The sequence below is a fragment of the Rousettus aegyptiacus genome, unplaced genomic scaffold (genome assembly GCF_014176215.1).
Source record: "Rousettus aegyptiacus isolate mRouAeg1 unplaced genomic scaffold, mRouAeg1.p scaffold_m13_p_6, whole genome shotgun sequence".
Lineage (NCBI taxonomy): Eukaryota > Metazoa > Chordata > Mammalia > Chiroptera > Pteropodidae > Rousettus > Rousettus aegyptiacus.
The window spans coordinates 32010091-32032132 of NW_023416309.1; the positions used below are offsets into that span (position 1 = coordinate 32010091).

A 22042-nucleotide genomic window follows, 5' to 3' on the forward strand; every position below is an offset into this window, starting at 1 on the left:
AATAAGCTGAATTATCTTTACTTATATTAGGCGCAGGTGCCCTACCACACTAATATAACATTCTAAGTTCGGGGTCCTATTCCTAGCCGTGAGCCTGGATCACAGCCAGACCTGGGACCTGCCAGGCCTGGGATCCACACCCACAGATAAATTTACTGGATGAAGCTACTTTTTACAAAATATTTCTGGAACAATTTTTCACATCATGTGGTCCCAGAAACCCTTATGTTTGAATCTCCCATAGACTTTATTAAAAATGCAGTTTCCTGGGGCCTATCCTAGATTTATGGTCAGAGGGGGAACTGGCTGTATACTTTCAGTTATAATTTAAAGAATGTACTTTGACTGAGTCATAACAGTCATAACAGAAAGGAAAATCCAAGGGCTCTCAAATGCTCTGCAGGCTCAAATTAGGGATTGAGGGAGGAAAGAAGAGTAAGAGGAATTTGCTGCCAAATGCCTCAGTTCACCCTTTTCTATAAATTGAGCTTCTTGTCATGAGTATTGTTAGTTGTGCCTAGCTCAACCCTGAGTTTTCTTTTCCTCCTCTTGATTTAAAATAGTTTCAGTTTCCAGTTTCATTTTCCTTTCACAAAAGGCAATCACTCAGAAACAGATGCTTTTCCCTCCACACCCATTTCCCCTTTATATAGCTCCTGTGGCGTTTGCTTGAGAGAGACTAAGGAAGACTTCTGAAGAGCAAGTCAGCTTGGAGCCCAGCTCCTCAGACCAGCAGAGGAACAGATTGCCCTCTGGGAGGTTAGTGAGATAAGAATGTGTAAACACCTTTGATCTTGAATGCAAATTGTAGGCTTTTTCTCTGGTTCAGACAAGTTCCTGAATTTGTCCTGTTACTTACAGACTAAAAGTGCCTTTATCATTAAGGGCACTTTTTATTTCTTTGGCTTCCTCTGGCACTTCTAGAACTGTTCAAGCTGATTCACTGGGAGCTGGGATAAGAGGGAGGCTTGGCAGGAGTGGTTAGATCCACTCAAGCACAGGTTTGCTAATCCAGCGTTAGACCTAAGGGAATTACTCTTTATGGGTTTTGTTGTTTTAATTTGAAAGACTAAAAGGCTTTCTTATCATTTCAAAGGGAAGCACTTCTTTTCAGCAGTTATTATTAAAGATGGAATTGGTAGTGCAAATCCAATTCACATTGAGGGGAATTTTGTTCTGAAAGTTTCATCACTTCAAGGTGGCAAGTGGATGAAATGATTCTTATGGATGAACATTTTTTTCATTTCTTATATGAAAACAAACTGAAAGCGTAACGTTGATTTTTATTCCTGCGATGAGAGCTGGTGAGCAGCAGAAAATAATTTCTCTTTAAGGCATAATCTCTTTTCTAATACCTATCTAATCTCTAGTGATGGAAAGCAGAGCAAAGGTTGCCTGGAATTGTGGCGGGTGTTTGGAATTGACTACAAAAGCATACAGGGAGGTCTCTGATACAAATAGTCTATAAGGAGATAAATTTGTCGAAAGTCATCAAACTGTGCACTTAAAATTGGTGTATTTTATTGTATGTAAAGTATAATCTTAGTAAACTTGATTTTCAAAAAATGCATATTGACCCACTGGAGTTCTGCCACCACATAGAGCCTCAGGAGAGGTAGAACTGAGAGAAAAAGAGGATTTTTCCATCAAACCATGGGAAGGGATTGAGGGGTTGATCTGCCTGGGTAGGAGGATGGTAGTGATCACTCAAGGAAAGGAAAACCAAGGGCTTCTCGAATGCTCTGCAAGCTCAAATTAGGGGTTCGAGGTAGAAGGAAGGGTAAGAGTAATTCACTGCCAAGTGCCTTGGGTTACATTTTTCTATAAAGTGGGCTCTTCGTCATGAGTAATATTAGTCGTGCCTGCTTCAGTAGGGTGGACCAGGAAACCTGGCCCAGCCCAGAGTCTTGGTAGCCAGTCTGCCCAAGAGGTTTTGCAATGACCTGTGCTTGGGTATGTCCGAAGTCACTGACCTGAGGAAGTCTGAGGGCGGCTCCCCGGACTATGCTGGACTGAAGCCCACATCAATGTGCCCCGTTCCCAGGGGCTGTAGGGCCTCTGACAGGTTTGGCTGCTTCTCCCCAGCAGTGCTACAAATTGTCAAAGTGGGAAACCACCTGAGGAAGTACCAGGCCCCCGCCTGCTGGCTGATGGGTGCCCTCCTCTGTGCTACCCACTGAGGATATCTGTTGCTCCCTTCGTGCAGTCAAGATTCACTTAAAATTGTAACACTAATATACTAGTAGTCATGGTGGTAACAGTTTCTATGTGATCAGTAGTTGGTAGTGTACTCTGTTAAACTCTTTACATGCATTATCTCATATCATCCTCCCAATAGCCCTAGGAAGGAAGAACTTTTTTCCCCTTTTTTTGCCTCATTTTCTAGGTGAGTAAAATGGGGCTCAGAGGTCAAATTACTTGCCCAAGAGGTCTCATAAAAAGTAGGTATCAGAGCAGGATCATTAACGAGTTGCTGAGATCTAGTTGTAAGCATCTTCTGGCTCCATGCGCAGTGGCCAAAAGGGTGAAATGTCTTAATGCTTTTAATTATGCTCATGTTAGAGAGAAAGGGCAGGGACTGGAAGGACTAGGCCCTCATGGTCCCTATTTGGAGAGTGAGGACCGCTTTGATGGCAACCCACTCCTTAGGACCACACCTTAGATGAGGGTAAAAGTGGATCTCCTCACAGCATACTCACAGCATAGTTTTCTATTATTTGGATGAAAGGGAAAAGGCAAGTCATTCTAGGCCATTTTAAAAGTAAGAAAATGAGGCTAAAGGATGTGATTCAGGAAATGTCCCAGAGCTGGTCAAAGAGATACCCCAAATTCAGGTGCCCTTATGTTACTTTCCTTCTAGATCATCAGACTCACTGTTTGGTACACTACGTTAACTCCCACAAGTAAATGGGAAACAATTTTTTCAAACACGTCTAGAACAGTGCTTCTCAAAATGTGGTACCGGGACGCCTGCAATAAAAATTCCAGGATACTTGTGAAAACGCAGGTGTCTGAGCACAAGCCCACCCCCAGATTGCATTATAATCTCTGGGAGTAGGGCCTAGGATCTGGAAAGCATCTGTAGTGCCTTTTTACAAACTCCCGAACGCATTTTGAGAACCTGCCGGAGGGTAAGCTCAGCTCTTACACTGTTTCATTTTCTCTTCTACAGGAATTCTAATAGCACTGCATCCGTTTCATTTTCCTTTTCTACTCCATTAAAGCCCAGGTAGCCAGGACCTCTTCTGCACTTGCTTGCAATCTACAAGCAGAATAGAAGATCAGCCTGGACCTCAGCTACTCAGAATTGAAGAGGAATAGCCATCATGAGGTAAATATACCCTGATCCTCTGATAAGAAGTAGAGAATTTCTCACAAATCTTATTATTATTGCATGCAACTCCTGGAATTATGCTGTTTCAGTATTGGTTTATAGGTTAAATATGCATTTATCTAACATGATCATAAATCTGTCTTACTAATTCATGCATTTTTATTTCTGTGGCACTTTCTATTCAGAGAGTCAGGCAGCCTAAGGACACTGAGGAAAGTGCTCCCTGCAATGCTGGCAGCTGGCAACTGGGACCAAGCTGGGTGGGGCTTGTTGGGAGAACCTAGAGGGAAAACCTGCTCCTTTCAAGCAGAATCTGGGCAATGAGGGCTGGGGCCTGGAAGACCGTTACTGAAGGCCCTGGGTCCTCTTTCGTTTTCTTAATAGTTTATAAGACTAAATCAGAGGTTGATGAGTTCCGTTGTGGTGGTTGTGGTTCTTTTAAAAGTTATGTTTACTTCTCAGCAAGTGTGCTAATAATTCGGCACCACAAACTCCAATTCATACAGAGGTGGCTTCTACCTTGCAGTTTGATCTTTCAGAACTGAAGAATATATCTTCTTACTGATCTGCTCAAACCTCCCCGCCTGCCCCCCTGCCCCAATAGGGAGAAAGTGTTTCAGTCTCAAGCTGAGTTGCAAATGTCTGGCATCGCAACCAGCTGGAGTGCTCTATTAGAATGCAAATTACTGGGCCCTGTATTCTAAAATCCAGATTGAGTAGATCAGAAATTAAGCTTGGGGTTAATACATGTTTAAAGAGGACCACTGTTACTTTCTATACACACTCAGTGCTCCCCGCCTTGTATGCGTGTAAATGTTAAGCGGAGGAAGCTTGGAGTGGGTGGGAATGGGAGGGGGAGAAGGATGTTGACCTAAAACAAGGATTGCCTGTTTGAGGGCTGCTTTAGGAATGAAAAGCCGGTGATTGGAAATCGCTTCCAAAAACTCTTCCTGGACCTTTGCTACTCACAGCATGGTCTGAGTCCAACACCCCACCCTCCTCAGGTGATTTGGTCCACTTGCACATTAAAGTTTAAGAAGTACTGCTCTGGAAAATTCCTTGGCTCACTTTTTGAAGTGATGGGCTGCTTGGGTTGTACCTGTTCTGACCAATTAACTGGGCATGAGGTCTGCCTGTCCTTTCGTGTAATCCGCTGGACCATAACCAGAGCATCTGTGGTACCAGCTGCCTCAGAGATTTCCCTGGAAACTCCTACTCTTACCATTTAAATGAGATCTCTTTCTGAAAATTTAAAGATACCTCTCTTGGAATGACTTGGACAAGGCCCCGGAAGGAGGCGTGGCACCAATGCTGGGGTCGGTGAGCAGGAGAAGGAAAGACTGTAAATGGGTTGATTCTGGATATTTCCCAAGGAGCAACAGTGCTGCCTTTGTTGTGGTGCGATCCAATCTAAGACCCATAGAGCCAATTGAGATGAATTGTGAGCTTTTATTAGCCGGCCAGCAACTGACTCTCTACCATGCAGGGTTAGAGGAGATCAGTCCTGAGCTTCCAGAGCGGGTAGCTTATAAAGCCTAAAAACTCATCAAACTCGCAAGCAGGTTTACAGAAGCAGAATTTGGCCATTAGCATATCTTTGCACAGGATATCTCCTAGAACTACACCCTGGTTTAACATTAAATAAGCAAGCAGATTATAGAAGCAGAAGTTAGCCATTTGAAAATTTTCCACCCTTAACACCTTTATCTGCTTTGGTCAGCAAAACCTCATGGCTGCTCTTGAGGCTATTGAGAGAGAAATCTCTGCCTGGGCTAGAGGGACTTCCACCTTTTTAATGTTTTCTGCCAGATACACCATCTCCAGGTAGGAAGGACATTCAACTCCCCATGTTGCACCTGAACAGAGACGTTCTATCAAGTCACTGCAGCCATCATTCTACCTGCTTGTTTGTCCTCCCTTTAAATATCTGAATTTAATTATTGTTCAGCGATTTATTACATTTTACGCATCTACATATTAAGAATATTTAGAGCAACTTTTAAGCGCACATGAGATAAATTAGTGAGGAAATCTTGACAAATGGCGTATTGATTTTTAGAAAGGCAGTTGTGTTTTTTTATTATATTGGAATCATCTTCAGATGTTTTGATCTACTCAGTTAAATGTTAAAATTACCATAAATATGCCATTAACATACAATAACAAATATATAATGAAAACCCGAAGGTAAAGAAAAAGCAGAGTATTTCATGTACTTACACATAGAGGAAAAAGTGATAAGAATTGCTAAGAAAAATTTTTGAAAATTCAGCTTTATTGAGGTATAATTGACATAAAAATTGTAAGATATTTATATTGTAGTGATTTGATATACATAAGCATTGTAAAAGGATTCCTCCTCGATCTAGTTAATTAACATGTTCATTACCTCACGTATTCTTTTTTGGGGGGTAGAAGAACATTTAAATTCTACTCTTTCAGAAATTTCAGTTATACGGTATAGCGTCATCAACTATAGTCACCAGTATTACATTAAATCATCAGACTTTGTTCATCTCATAGCTGAAAGTTTGTAACTTTTTAAGGACCTCTTCCTATTTCCTCCACCCTTTACTCCTAGCAGCCATTTTTCTATTCTGTTTCTTTGAGTTTGATTTTTTAAAATTTTTATTTATTTTTATTCTGCACGAAAGTGATATTCAGTATTTCTTTTTCTCTGGCTTATTTCTTTTAGCATAATGTCCTTAAGGGCCATCAATGTTGTCAAATGGCAGAATTTTCTTCTTTTTTTATGTCTGAATAATACTGGATAGAAAAAATGCTTTATAATGTTACTCTTCTTAAATTTTATTAAGATTTGTTTTGCGGCCTAACGTGGTCTAGAAGAATGTTCCATGTGCGCTTGAGAAGAGTGTGTGTTCTACTGCTGTTGGATGAAATGTTCTGTAAATGCCTAATTTTATCTGGTCCAGCATGTCAATGCTTTGTTATTAACTTTCTATCTGACGATCTAACCATTGTTGAAAAGGGGTATTGAAGTCCCCTACAATTATTATATTACTATTTCTCCTTTCAGATCTATTAGTATTTGCTTTATATATTTAGGCGCTTGTACGTTGGGTTCATAACTATGTATAAACATTATATGCTATTCTTTTATTGAACCTTCATTATTATACAGTGACCTTCATCTCTTCTTACAGTCTTTGGCTTAAAGTCCGTTTTGTCCAGTATAATTATAGCTGCCTCTGAACTTATTTTGGTGTGCATGGAATATCTTTTCCCATTGCCTCACTTTCAATCTGCGTGTATCCTTAAAGTTGAAGGCAGCATAGAGTTTGGTCTTGTATTTTATCCATTCAGCCACTATATGTCTTTTTGATTGGAGCATTTAGTGCATTTACACTTAAAGTAATTATTGACAGTTATGGACTATTGCCGATAATAATAAAAATGTTTCCTTTCCCCCCCCCCCTCTCTCTCTCTCTCCCTCCCTTCCTCCCTAATAAAACATTGGTAAGAATATATGGTTGGTGTCTTTGGGGATGAAAGTCTTTTCCACGTCATTGTCTTACCAGATAAGTGGGCAGCCCTATTTGGTTTATAATTTTTTTCTGAAATTATACTGGTTTGTGAAATCAAAAAAACACGGGCAATACAGGTTTTAATGATTTTAGTTGGTTCTTTTCCATCCTATGGCACCAAGTTTCTACTGGTAAGAAAGCAGCACAAACTTAGTAAAATACACCTTAAGACCTAGACAAATATAGATGTGAGAACATACTTTGTGAACTTGTATAACCTGTTTACCAATAAATAAGGCAATGATTTCCTTTGATTTCTTCCAACAACAGAACACAAATTTGCCAGTTTTGTTTGTTTCTTTATTCTCTCTGGGAATCTGGCTGATGTCAGGGAGACTGCTTCAATCAGACTTCAGGGGTCTGTGTGTGACCATACGGAAGTGATGGAAACGATGAAGGGAAAAAGACTAAATCACATAGCATGGTGGCAAACATCCCTGGGATTTTGTTTATTTACATGACTCCTTCTAACCAGACTTTGAGCTCCTAGAGGCAGACACGGCCAGGATAACCTTAATTTTATTTAGTGTCTCCCAAAACTAACACAAAACTGACACAAAAAGGTAGCCCTGAAAAGACTCATTGGATGACTAAATAAATCTTACCCAGAATGTTTAAGGACTGAGCTCTGACTGAGTCCTGAGCAGGACAAGAGAGATCTCAGTTCCTTTCACTGCAGTGCTATTCTCTCATTTGCCTTACCTCACCTGGCATGTATCTGCTCACACAGTGGAAGGGTTGTGCTTTGTGGGTTCTTGCACAGACCATAGCTATAAAAAGGAGAGTCTGGCAAGCAAGAAGAAAGCACCTAGAAAAACTTAGGGTTGTCAGGTTCTCCAGAAAAAAAGAACCAATAGAAGATATTTAGATAATCTGCTCATTGATGTCAGGCCCAACCCACAAAACCTGGGAAGAGGGAGCAGGCATTTGCTAAAGACAGTTGTTTCAGGCTCTTCTGTGTCTTTGCTGGCCAAGAAGTAAACTATTTTGAGGACTACAATGGAGGAAATTTAGTCAGGCAACTGCAGAACTCAGACCTCACTAAGAGCTTGTTTTTCTTCAGCTTTTACTTAAAGGTTGATGTAGGACAGAAACTTTTCGCTGCCCTACCATCTGCTTTTCCTTGTGCTGTAGTCATCAACTTTTCTCAGATCAGAAGTAGGCAGGTATGAGTAATGGGCTCACATGTGACCTTGGCTGGCTTTTCTAAGTTATTTTGTACGTTTTCAGGAGAGAAACCAAATAAGATCTTCAGCTTATGCCTATTTTTTGCAAGGAAAGAATCTTTATACAATTGGACACATTTTGGTTTTCCTCATTGAGAATTTTAACCCTCTTTTGTATTATTTCTACCTAATTTGTAATTTATTTTTACCTGCTTTTTTTTTTTTTACTTCACATCAAATTTTTTTGTGCTGCCCTTATTTGTTAAAATATTCTCAAATAGCTCTCTCTCTCTCTCTCTCTCTCTCTCTCTCTCTCTCTCTCTCGGTGTGTGTGTGTGTGTTAGAGAGAGATTTATTGTGAGAAATTGGCTCACATGATTACGGAAACTGAGACATACCATGATCCACAGTCTGCTAGCTGCAGACCCAGGAAAGCTGATGGTGTAGTTCCATTCTGAGTCCAAAAGCCTAAGAACTGGAAGGCTTAATGATGTAAGTTTCAGTCCAAGTCTGAATGAAGGCTTGAGAACCCAGAAGTATAATGGTAGAAGTCTCAGTCTGAAGGAAGGTGAAGAGCAATGCCCCAGCTCAAGAAACTGGGCAGAGAGAACAAAATCACCCTTCCTCTGCCTAATCCCTCAAGGGATTGGATGTTGGGGAGGTAATTTGCTTTACTCAGTTTACTAATTCAAATGCAAATCTCTTCCAGGAATACCCTCACAGGCATGCCCAGAACTAATGTTTAACTAAATATCTGAGCATCTCATGGCTGTCAGGTAGGGTGCACTACTTGGCAGGTATACATCACAGTGACCATTTTATTTTCTCCACAGTGAGGTCAGCAAGAACTCTCTGGAGAAAATTCTTCCACAGCTGAAATGCCATTTCACATGGAATTTATTTCAGAAAGACAGTCCCTCACATGATCTAGAAGACAGAGTGTGTAACCAGATTGAATTTTTAAACACTGAGTTCAAAGCTACCATGCACAACTTGTTGGCCTACGTAAAACACCTACATGGTCAAAACGAGGCAGCCCTGGAATGCTTACAGCAAGCTGAAGAATTAATCCAGCGAGAGCACGCTGACCAAGTAGAAATCCGAAGTCTGGTCACCTGGGGAAACTATGCTTGGGTCTACTACCACCTAGGCAGGTTCTCAGAAGCTCAGGTATATGTAGACAAGGTAAAACACACATGTGAGAAGTTTTCAAACCCTTACAGTATTGAGTGTCCTGAGCTTGACTCTGAAGAAGGTTGGACACTGCTACAATGTGGAGGAAAGTGGAATGAGAGGGCGAAGGTTTGTTTTGAGAAGGCTCTGGAAGAGAAACCCAACAACCCAGAATTCTCCTCCGGACTGGCAATTGCGATGTACCATCTGGATGGTAAACCACAGAAGCAGTTCTCTCTCAATGTTCTGAAGCAGGCCATTGAGCTCAGTCCTGACAACCAGTATATCAAAGTTCTCTTGGCCCTGAAATTGCAAAATATCAATAAAGAAGCTAAAGGGGAACCATTAGTTATAGAGGCCCTGGAGAAAGCTCCTTGCCAAACGGACGTCCTTTGCCGGGCAGCCAAATTTTACCGAAAGAAAGGTGATCTAGACAAAGCTATTGAACTGCTTAAAAAGGCATTGGAATCCATGCCAAACAGTAGCTACTACTGTCACCTGATTTCATCCTGCTATACTGCAAAAGTCAAACAAATTAAGAACACAGAGGATTCTGACACCAGCTGGAATAGAGAGAAGATAGAAGAACTAAGCAAATATGCTAGAGACTATGCAAAAAAAGCTATTGAGAAGGGACCAAATCCTCTGAATGCGTATTTTGATCTTGCTGAGCCAGAAACAGAATGTTATTAAACAGCTTTCGACGAGGAGCCCCCGATGCTGCGACAAAACAACTCCATCAGCTCTCTTGCAACTTTCAGGAGTATCTTGGGAAGTCTGAAGACACTCCTGTTGAACATTATTTAAAGGGTTTGTCCATAAGCATAAAATCATCTGAGCAAGAAAAGGTGAAATACCAACCACAGAATGTAGCTGAAAATCAGCTTCCACAAAATGCACGAAATTCTTGGTATCTCCAAGGATTAACTCACAAGCAGAATGGCTATCTGCTGTAAGCAGCCGAATGTTTTGAGAAGGAACTGGGCCGCCTGCTAAGGGACAGCCCTTCAGGCATAAGCAGCTTTTTCCTGCCAGCGGCAGATCTCAAAGAAGGCAGTGAGGAAGTGGGCCAGGGCGCAGATAGCTCCACTCTCACTCAGAGAGCTCCCTGACGCCTGAGCTGAAACAAAAGGGAGGGAAGGGAACAGAGAGGGGGAAGCCTGGAATGGTAGTCATGATGGGGAAAAGGGTAGGAAGAGAAGGGTTCCCCAATATGAGCTTGCTGAACAAGGCAGTCTTGCTTATTACATTCAGGTACACTATTAGAGAATTGTTTTCTCATGTCTGTCACCCCTGTCCATACCAGCCACACATAGTTCTGTAGTCCGCAGGTCTTATAATGAATTACTACTAGAAACAGCACTTCAGACCTGTGTGATGTCATTAGTTCTCAGTTTGCACTCAGTTCACCAGAAGTCCCCCCTTTCTGCCCTTCTTGCCAAGGTTCATCATTCTGCCTACCCACATCTGTCATCCCATTACTATTTAACCTCCTGAGCCTCCTGGAAAAGTAGTTTTTGACTAATCCTGCAATATCCCTTATATGTTGCTCTTAACTTCAGCTTGGTGTGTATGTGTATTCTTGATAGTGACACTGCAATAAATGTGTTCTTGATAGTAATTATACAATAAATTTTAAAATTTCCACTTGGCATAGAAGTAATTGTGTAGCTTGCATGTGTGACTAAGAGTAATATTATTAATTCCCAAAGTTGCTTTTGCTAGGGATGGTGGGTGATTGCTACAGCCATGTAATGCTATTCCCAACATACCCATTTTAGCATTCCCTTGAAACAGACTCACCCTCTAGCCAGTCCATCCCAGGACTATGGGAACTATGACTCTCATTCCAGCTCAGGAGCCTCAGCTGAACCCCGTGCCCAGTTAGCAGCTGCTGCTCTAGACCAGGGTTGCTGTGTACCAGGAATGCCTTGGCAACTGCCTCCTTGCCAAATATTATTTCACAGTGCCCCCCTCCACACACATACACTCACCCATGATTATGGAGAAATGCTGCCTCCACTTTGAGATAATAAACAGAAGAGCTTGATGTCCCTGTTCCTTTCTTTCTCCTAAATTATATGGAAATATACCAGCAACAGGGATCAACAAGGGGATCAACCTGGAATCTGAGGTTTCTCCGAGAATGTTGCTATCTATGTTCCTAGCCAGTATTCTCGTGGTTTGGGACTCTGAGGGCAGCCATTTGTGGAAGAAGAGCCTTACAAAGGGGAATCTTCACAGGACATTGTGTAGGTTGAAGAGAGATCCACAGTCATGGCCTGTCTTTCCTCTCCTTTGCTCTACCAGATGGAGTTATTTCCTAATAGGGCTGCACTGTTTTTTCCAATGACAATTTCAGGAAGTTGGCATCAGGAGTCCCCAAGACAACCCCTGGGTCTGGTGATTTTCACTAGAAGGACTTGTAGGCCTCCACATGGAGTCATACTCATAGCTAAGATTTATAACAACAAAAAGATACACAGCGAAATCGGCACAGGTAAGGCACATGGTCCAAGAATAAAGAAACGAGGCAAAAGTTTACTCGAGGTCTCTCCCAGTAGGATCATACAGGATCTGCTTAATTTCTCCAGCATCAAATTATCACAAACCTTGTAAAGCTATTTAGAAACTCTACGCCTAATGGTTTCTTGGGGATTAGTCACATAGGGACCCTTTGCTTAGCACATACCAAAATTCCAGAGTCCCAGAAGGAAAACAGGTGTCAGCATTAACCACATCATTGACTCAAGCAGTTTAGGTACAACAAGCCATGCTTATCTGTTAGAGAATGGTGAGAACACCCCGAAAATCCAAGTTCTCAGATGTCAACTAAAGGTCAAGTTAGCAAGCAGGCCTTTTTAAGGATCATAGTCTCCAACCTAACACTTTTTTCCCCCTATTTCAAAACAATTCTTTTTTCTTACATTTTTAAAATTGTATTAGTTTCAGGCATACAGTACAATAGTTAGACATTTATATAATTTATAAGGTGATTCCCCCTCCCCCCGGTTACTCTAGCACCTATCTGGCACTATACACAGCTTTTACAATAATATTGACTATGTTCCCTATGCTGTATTCTAAATTCCCATGACTGTTTTCTAACTACTAATTCGTACTAACACTCTTCTGCACGGTCCATTCCAATGGTTTTTAGCCAAGGTGTCTTTACAGCCAAAGTATTATCAGTAGGATCTTACACAGTAGGGTGAGATTTTGGAGTATTAACCTCAGTTATACTCTTTAGGGATCCTGAATTTAACCATCCTACTAATTATAAAGGCCTCTTTTGGAAGTTCAGGTCACTTCCTCTTTAAGTTTTTGTATTCTTTTTACCTGGTGGCTCAGCACAGCTCTAGCCAGTAAGTTGAAGCTGACCTGGCTGCCTTCCTGGGCTGAGGCACTGTCATGGTCATCAGGCACACACAGAAGTACAATCCCAGAAGACACACATAGCACCCCCAGAAAGTTTACAATTGTTCAAGTAGCCCAAGAAGGATATACCTTAGGAAGTACAGGTTAAGAGGCTCCTCCATGTGGCCTTCCACTGTGGGACCTCCCACCTAGGTGTTCTACCCCAGTCCAAAAATTCAGCCAAGTACTTGGTTTCAGAGGCACTGCCTGGCAGTTCCAAACATTTGCTCATCCCCGATACCAGTTCGTCTGCCTCTTAAATAAAGATAACATCTGAGGTTTTCTGGGCAAAAAGTTCAGGAGCTGTCTCCCACCCTTGCCACCTCCCATTCCCACCCCCCTACCTCTAAACTGCCCCCTCCCAGCCCAGGCCCCCGTGGCTGTGCCTTGTGCTCACAGGCTCAGCAGTCTGAATTCAAAGCACTAGCAGACATTTGGAAAGGTGGCCTGGGGAGAAAGGAAGGAAAGCTTCCAAGAGATGGTTAATGCCCCTCCCCTCCTCCGAAGCTCCCTAGGTGTTGAGTTTTTACTTTTCTTCATTGTTACAAATCTAAGTATTCCATTTAGGAATCATGACTTTTCATTATTTCCAATTATCCCCTACTCTCTCACCCAGACCTTTCCAATAGAAAGACTATATGAAAGAGGGACAAAAGTGTTTTCACTTTATATAACTCATCTAGAAAGAGACACTGTTTTCAGGAATGGGCCAAAACAAAGTCCGGAATCTTTAAAAAATTTTAAATGGGTTTACATCATTTCCTACTCATCCATCCTGATTGTTTATATGGTGAGCCCAGAAAAATTGGCCATTTTCTGGTGTCACTGTATTTAATAATCAGACTATGTACCTTACTAAGGTGAGCATATTAGGACAAAGGTGAGGAACATGGAGTTAGGATATCAGTCCATTTTCGCAGACTGCAACTGTTCCTAAAGTTGAAAACAGCAAGTCCAAGGCAGTGAGAGAGCCAGGAGCAGGGTCAAAGGTTCCATCTGTCAAGAGTGGGAGGAGAGGGGTCACACTCCCTGTGACGTGTCCTACCCCGACTTGCAGCTTTCAACAGGAATCACTAGTCAGAACTGAGACCATATTCTCTACCATGAAAGGGTTCAAAGTATGCCACCCTAAAAATATGTCACTTTGGAATAAGGCCTATTTTGAGCTGAAAGCAATTGATAAAAAGCAGACACAGGATGCGCTGTCTGTCCTTGACGCCTGAAAGCAGAAGATAAATTCCCCATGCAGATACATGCCCCTCCCCCGCCCCCATTCCTGTACCAGGAAGGAGATAAGAACCAGAGAGGAGATGGCACTGGAAAAAGAGTCCACACAAAAAACCTTACCACCTAGCTCTTACCTTCCATTAGTTTTTCCCATGTACTTACCTTTCCACAATTTGCATCCCTAGAAGCTCAAAGTCTTTCCCCTTTGTCTCCTCACTTTTCTACAAATGTATTGTCCTTTTGTTAGGATGCTATATAAGCCCAAGTTCTAACCATCCCTTTGAGTGACTCATCAGTGGGTACCTTTATAAATATGGATAATGCACATGTTGATAAACTTCTGTTTGTTTTTCTCTTGTTAATCTTTTTTGTAAATCTAATGGGGAGGGCTCCAGTCAAAGAACCTAAGATGGATAGAGGAAAAGATTTTTCTTCCCTCCTCTACAATAAAAAATATAGAGCTTATCTCCTGCTATATTTCAGATGGTCAGTTAGAGAAATGCCCTTTCCTGTGGGCCTTTGTTTGTGACCCAGAGTCACGACGGCACTCATAATGTTTTCGTACTGTAGACCCTTACACAAGGGTGTCCTGCATGTGCAAAGGCCCCAGAGTCTGGATTCTGTTCACACAGCCTACACCCTCATTAAATTCAGCACAGTGCAAGCTAAGGCTGAAACAGCCCAGCAGCAGACAGCCCCAGGCTTCAGCTTGAAGTCAGGTCCAGGCATTTAGGATCTGTACATTCTACATTTCAGAAGAGTCAGCTGCTTTTCTTCCAGTAAGAGCAAAGTCTAGACACGGCAGGGCCAGCCAGCCGTTGGGACAAGCAAGGCTTTCTTTCCTAAGCCCTTTTTGTCTTGTCAGTTGTAGAATTCTAATTGACCCACTTAAAAATAGGCACATTGGCCTGAACAATCATCAGCCTCTAAGGGTCAGACATCTATCCGACTTCACAAGGGCTCTTTAAGCTTCTTCAAACTCCAAAAGTGTGTCTCCATGTGGCGATTGCCTCTCTTGTTATTCTGTCTCCCTTTTTCCAGAGGTTCCGAAAGGCGAACATCATAGCAAACATTGTGAGTGATAGAGACTTGTTCTGTTTCCACTCCTCAAAAATTTTGAATTCCAACCCCTGCACAAGCTGCAAAAAGCAAGGAACTTGTGTCCCACTAACACTTTTTTTCTTTTATTTTGGAAGCTTTTCCTGATCGAGATGATCTCACTAGAATTTATAAAATTATAAGCATGTAATGATTTATATTAGTCGTCATCACAGATCCCAATGTAATAGCCACAAAACACAAAGCCTTTTTTCCCTCATTGCAAATTTACTGAAACTCTTCTCGGTAAATTCAGGACTTACAGGGTTAACATTAGCTGCCTAGGAAGTTCTGAGTTAAAATGCAAGGATTGGAGGAGGGAAAGGCTATTCCAGCCCTGGCAGCAACCAGGCTGAAGAAACACTACAACAAGTTTGTTTGTTTTTTCTTTTCCTCTGGGAACTGATTAACTCTTTTTTTCTTCCTACTTGGAAGAAAGAGCAATACAAACTTTTACTATTTTTGGTCCATCCAAAGCTCACCATTAGGAATGTTTCAGCTCTTTCTCCTCTCATGGGGAGAAAAGAATAAAAACCGAAGGCTTTTCCCTGGCTGCAAGGTTTCTACCCTTTACTCTAGCCTGCTGGGCCAAAAGCTGCCAGAGAGAGAATCCCCAAGCCAATTCTCATGGGGTTGGGTCTCTTGATTTCAAACTGCACAAGTAAACAAACCTCTTACCTACAGACAGCAGCTCAGTTGCTATTACATACCATGAATGACTCCAGCCAACAGTATCGGTTTTGTCATCCCCTGTGCCTTCGTCCTTCCCTTTCCCAAACAGGACTTGCAACATATTTCATGAGTCAAGGTCCTTCAAACATGAGAGTGAGGGGACTCAAGACCACTCTTAGGTTTGCTCATTGGTTAAAAGAACTGACAGACTCAGCATGTAGTAATAATATTGGTAAGATTATTTATAGTATAAGGGAGAGAGACAAATCATTTTCCTCTACCATCACAGGTTCTTGGGCTGGGGCCTTGCAAATTAGATTCACAAAGAAAGATTAACAAGAGAAAAACAAGCAGTTTATTAACATGTGCATCACTAAAGACAGCAGAAAACTGAGAGATTTGTAATTCATAAGAGTAGAGAGAACATGGACTTAGATCATGTAGAGGAGGAAAAATTTTCCTCTACCCTCCTAGATTCAATGGCTGGACCCATGAATCTAACTGATAAGAGACAGATTAACAAAAGAAAATAGTTTTAATTGTACACATAGGCATAGGAGTTCACAAAGAAAAATGTGGCTCCCAGAGGCAGCCAGGTGACTAAGGCTTATACATCATCCTGCAGTGTTGATGAATCTTTTGCAGATCTAATTCTTTTTGGCTGGTGTTTAAATCTGACAGAGTAGATGTGCTCACATCATGATGTTGATAATCCTTTTCAAGGCTTCATAGCCCAGTGTGGTATCTCCTGTCTCCATGAATACTTGAAGCCCAGATTGGTCAGAGGTCACCGAAGCGAGATGCTGTAGTGGCAGCAATTTGGAAGAATGTTGACAATGTTGAACTTTCCCTGAGCTCTGTGCTCCTGGAGAAGAACTATGGTCACCCCCCAACCCATCCACCCAAGTTGGAAACATTGAGTTTTGCTAAGCCACTCCATGGTATTGCTGCCTTGTTATCCACTTTGTTGAACTAAGCAGTCTGAGAAGGGCCTTAAACCAACATTGGCCCCCAGAAGCAAGCACATGCCTTAGATAACAGCCTGTAGAGCCACAAGCAAATTTAAGTTCCTGATATGACTCTGCCAACCGCCCTTGCGATCAACAGTCTCCCCCACCTCCCAGGGCCTTCCCCTAATGTGCCCCTTAGATAAGACCCTGTGGAGCTTACCAAAATCCGATTCTTTTTGGTTTGAATTGGCTAATCCAGCTTTAGGCTGGGAACACCAAAGCATTTCCCAGTGGGTGATAATTAAGGCCTGTGCCTCAGGTCCTTTTTCCTTCTCTGCCTGCAGCCAGTGGCCCTCCCTGTGTGGCTCCAGAACCTATGAGTCATGAACCTGTCTATTTCAATTTCTTTTGAGGTCTTTTGTTAAGCTGCAAAGAATCATCCTTTCCCGTTAGATAAGGCTCATCATGCCCTTATTGTGTATCTATGACAAAGCCAGACACAGACACTCCAAATTTTCCTTCTATGTCTCATAAACAATTAGGCGAACAATTTGTCTTCATCAGTCAAAACAAAATTTAACTTGATCAAATTTCTCTCCTCCTGCACAGGACCCTGAAATCTGGCTTACCCTTTGCATTAAACAAGCACTGGGATGCCAAAAAATGTCTCTTACAATTTTTCTGAGGACAAGGAAAGTTATTTCCTGCTGAGCTGTTGGATCTCCCAAACTATTCCCCTCCTCCCCTATGCCCAATTCTTTTTAGCCTTTTTTATTTCTCCACAGAAAAGAAAAGCCTTTTTCTGGCTAATCCTTGAGACATTTGCAGATCTTATGGTCAGAGCTATCTCCCTATCCTTCTGCAGTAGTCACCCAACCTTATTTCATTAGTCTCTTTTTTCACTTAATAAACTTGATTTTAGAGCACTTTTAGGATTATAGAAAAAAATGCACAGAAAGTACAGAGTTCTAATATACCAGACCCTCCACGTCTGCACCCCTTCTACAGTATCTCTATAATTAACATCTTGGATTCTACAGTAGTTTCTATTGATGAGCCAACACTAATACATGATTACTGACTAAAATCCGTAGCTTACATTAGGGTTCACTTTTAGTATGTAATATCATGTCCCTACCATTAGACTTTCATAGAAGAGTTTCACTGCCCTAAAAATGCCCTGTGCTCCACCTAGTCATCCATTCTCTACCCCCTTTAACCTCCTGGCAATTACAGATCTTTTTCCTATTTCCGTAGTTAAGCCCTTTCCAGAATATCATATAGTTAAAATCAAAGAGTATGTAGCTTTTTTAGATACTTCTTTCACTTAGTAATATGCATTCAAATTCCTTTATGTCTTCTCATGGCTTGATCCTCCCCCCCTTTTTTTTACTCCTGAATAATATTCCATTGTCTGAATGCACCACTGTTTGTTTATCCCCTCGCCTCCTTGTTTTGAATATATTTTTTCCCAGCCTATGGCTTGTCATTGTATTCTCTTAGTGTCTTTCACAAAGCAGAAGTTTTTAATATTAATAATGTCCAACCCATCAGTAATGAAATCTAACTTATCACCATCTTTCATGGATGATGCTTTTGGATATTGTATCTAAAAACTTATAACTAAACCCAAGGTCATTTTGATTCTGTCCTATATCTCCTAGAAGTCTTATAGTTTTGTTTGCATTTATATTTAGGTCTATGATCAATTTTGAGATAATTTTTGTTAATAATGTAAGAACATTTTGTTAATAATGTAATGTAATGGTTTTGCATATGGATGTTCAGTCGTTTGGCACCATTTGTTAAAGATTATCCTTTCTCTATTGAATTACCTTTGCCCCTTTGCCAAAGAGCAATTGGCTATATTTTAGTGGGCTCTCTATTCCATTCCCTTGATCTATTTGTTTCTTCTTTTGCCAGTACCACATTGACTTGATTATGGTAGCTCAATAGTCAAGTCTCGAGGTTGGGTAGTGTCAGAACTCTGACTTTGCTCTCTTTTAATTTTGTGTTGGATATTCTAGGCATTTTGCCTTCTATAAAACTTTAAAAATAGGTTTATTGATATCAATAGGATAATTTGCTGGGATTTTGATTGGGATTGCCTTGAATCTATAAATCAAGTTGGGCAAAACTTGATATCTTAACCACATTGACTCTTCCTGTCAATGAATATGAAAATAGATCTTTGATTTCTTTCATCAGAGTTTTGTAGTTTTTCTCATGCAAACCTTATACATATGTTGTTAGATTTATACTTGTACCTGTTTTTTTGTTGTTTTTTTGGTTTTTTTTGGTACTAATATAAATGGTTTGTGTTTTGAATTTCAAATTCTAATTGTTCATTGCTGGTACATAGGACAAGCATTGGCTTTTGTATATTAACCCTGTATTCTATAATTTTGTTATAATTGCATATTAGATCCAGGAGTTTTTTTTTATTGATACCTTGGGAATTTCCTCATAGAATTCATGCCACCTGCAAACAAAGACAGTTTTATTTCTTCCTTCCCAATTTTATTTCCCTTTTTAATCTTACTGCATTAGCTAGGAATTCTAGTACGATATTGATAGGAGAGTGGTGAAAGGGAACATCCTTGCTTTGTTTCTGATCTTAGAGGAAAAGCATCTAGCTTCTCATTAAGAGAAGGGAGGAGGCATCTGACATGCAAAGGAAAGGGCTTGCAGAAATGACCCACTCAGCCAGTTAGAGTTCTTTCCTGACCGCCCTCTCTCCCCCTTTCCAGGACTCTCCAGCTAATGTTTTCCCATAGCTGCCTCCCCTACCTCAAGGACACTCCAGCTCACATTTTCTGATTCATGGTTTGCCAACCAACCAATGTCCTTATCTCTGTAGCTATGTAGGAATAACAAGACGATATAAAACTGCCTGTTATGTTACAATTGGAGCTCAGCTTTGGATAGGAATCTGCTGAGCAGGTGCTGGCATTAATAAGTGCTGCTGACTTGTTTATGCCTCCAACTCTGACAGGGACCCATAGCCTGGTAACCGAGGAGAGTCAGTTCTCTTGGGTGGGGGTGTAAGAATTGGCCCTTAAGGAGAGTTTTGAAATTTCAAAAGGCACAGAAACAAAATCAACAAAGCAGTGAAAGTCTTTACTTCATGGTGAAAAATTGGCAGAAGATGGTGCTGGACCCAAGACCTCTTAACAGTGGTAACATGGTATCCCCGGGCCTGCAGGGGTAAGAGGAGAGAGCAGTTACCAGATGTAGTGAGACCCGCAGCTGTAATGATAGGGTAAGAGCTTCTTAAGAAGCCTTTGGTGAAAAATTCAATCACTGACAACCCAAAGCCTGGCTAAGTGGGAGCTAAGGAATTAAAACTATGACCTTCACCTCCTTCTGCACTCTAACTTCTGGCTGTTGCCTCCCAGTGGACCAAACCCAAAAGGAAGTCTAAAATCAAAGAAGCCCCATTAACAAAATCCATACGGTCAATTTCTATGAGTGTATAGCATGGGGAAGATTTCAGGAAAGTAGATCCAGAGATGCGAGATAGAATACATGCACAGAAGCACACTTCCTAACTGTCCTGCTATGGAGCGTGCTCAGTCAGAGCAGCAGTGTTCTTAATAGAATCAATGAGAAAGTGACCGTAAGTCCAAAGAAGTAGTCATTTGTGTAGCACTCTGTAATGCAGTGACAATTTCCCAGGGAACACTGACAGACTGTTCACCAGAGAACAGAAGCCTGGGCCTGGAGGGAGACAGGCATGGGGCCCAGCCGGCGTTTAGATCCTTTCGAGTAACATTGATTAAATCCAGGTGGGAAGGAGAAGCTATCTTTAAAGATGGGTATTTTTCTGTTCTTATTGATGCAGTCTTGCGATGACTATGAAACTCCTTTTTCACTAAATCCACTGTTCTCAAAGTGTAGTGCCGTGACCAGAAGCATCTGCATCACCTTGGGACTTGTCAGAAATGCCGATTCTCGGGCTCTACCCCAGACCTGCTGACTCGGCGGTGGGACGTGGGGACATCAATCTGTTAGTTACAAGTCTTCTAGGTGACCTGGAAGCAAATTTGCATGTTCAAATTTGAGAAGCCACTCAGCCACTCTACTAGATATTAGGAAATAAGAAATCTCATCAGGGTTGTGCTATGTTTGTTCCAAAGAGTGTATGTTCCTTTCCTTCCTAGGTTGGTTAGACCTGGCAAAGTACGAAGCATATTCTGTTGCAAAGTGCCCTCACCTACTAGAGTCATCCTATCTTCTGTGGCAGTCAGTGGGAGAGGAAGAGCTTGCAGTAAAAGGGACCTCTCCTTCAGGGTTCCTTTTTCAGTACACATCTATACCTATCCCATGAAGAGACTGTAAATGAGGGATTGCAGTGGAGTTTACCAGAAGAGTCTCCAAGTATCTTTAATATAACAAGACTGCTGGTCATAAAATGATGTTAGTGATGTCTGCATGGGTCAGGCTGACAGAAAGCAAGCCCTCCCTCTCGCCCTAGGAGCGAGGCTCCCCAAGAGATTTTTCAGTGGCCAATAGTTATGCTTGTAGAACCTCCTGACCTAAGGCAGCTTAAGGGGTGCTCTGGATTATCCAAGACTGAATAAAACTCATATTACAATACCCCTGATCCCTGTGGCACAGGGACAGAGAAGCAGATTGAGCTTCTCCTTTTACTCACACTCATTGATCAAAATAGCTTAAGGGAAATGGAACCAGAATAATGCCTGACAGCTAATGTGTTTCTGTCACATACATGGGGGTTTAGATCACCACCCACGTGCACATACTTGTACTTTTATAATATTCATAGTGCTACTAACAGTACACTCTGCGTGCCCACAAGATGACAGGAGGACTTTAGGTTCTCAGCGTTCCTATTTTAGAGAGCAAGGATACCTCTGTGATGGCATTCTACTCACCAGTCTTCCCAGGGCCCAAGTCAAGAAAAAAGTATAAGATGACACACGTTGATGAACAACTACCGATAAGAAAGAACAATAATTCTCTTCTGGCAGGTTGGCAGGGCAGCCTTCTTAGGTTGTTCAAGCTGCGCAGTTGAAGTTCTGCAGTCCCAGTGAGGGCTGAAATCCCATATAATTTTTACCTATCAGTGTATGGCACCTAACCTGATTAGATCACCTAGAAGGAGGGCCTCTTTCAACTTCTCACAAATGCTCTGGCTGGGCAGAGGTGCAGATATTGAGGTACATGTTTAAGTTATGGGGATATAATATACATCATAGGGAATAGAGTCACTAACACTGAAATAACTATGTACAGTGACAAATGGTTACTAAGCTTATGGCAACTACTTTGTAAGCTATAAAAATGTTGAATCACTATGTTGTACACTTGAAACCAATATAAGACTATGTACATAATAATTTAAAATTAATTAATTCAAAAAAGAAAACCTGAAAAAGCTTATCCCCAAATATTCTAGCAGCTTCCTCAAGCCATGTTACCCTTTGTGAGTGACCT

The 22042-nt window shown here is 41.5% G+C and overlaps 1 protein-coding gene across 1 annotated transcript; it reads left to right on the forward strand.

Moving 5' to 3' along the window:
• The first annotated feature begins 630 nt into the window (after nt 1–630).
• On the forward strand, nt 631–10877 carry IFIT3 (interferon induced protein with tetratricopeptide repeats 3). Its single transcript, XM_016123309.2, is given in 5 exon segments — nt 631–759; nt 3173–3331; nt 8879–9927; nt 9930–10309; nt 10311–10877. Coding segments are annotated over 4 exon segments (1461 nt in total). The 5' UTR covers nt 631–759; nt 3173–3326; the 3' UTR covers nt 10338–10877.
• Nucleotides 10878–22042: the final 11165 nt, after the last annotated feature.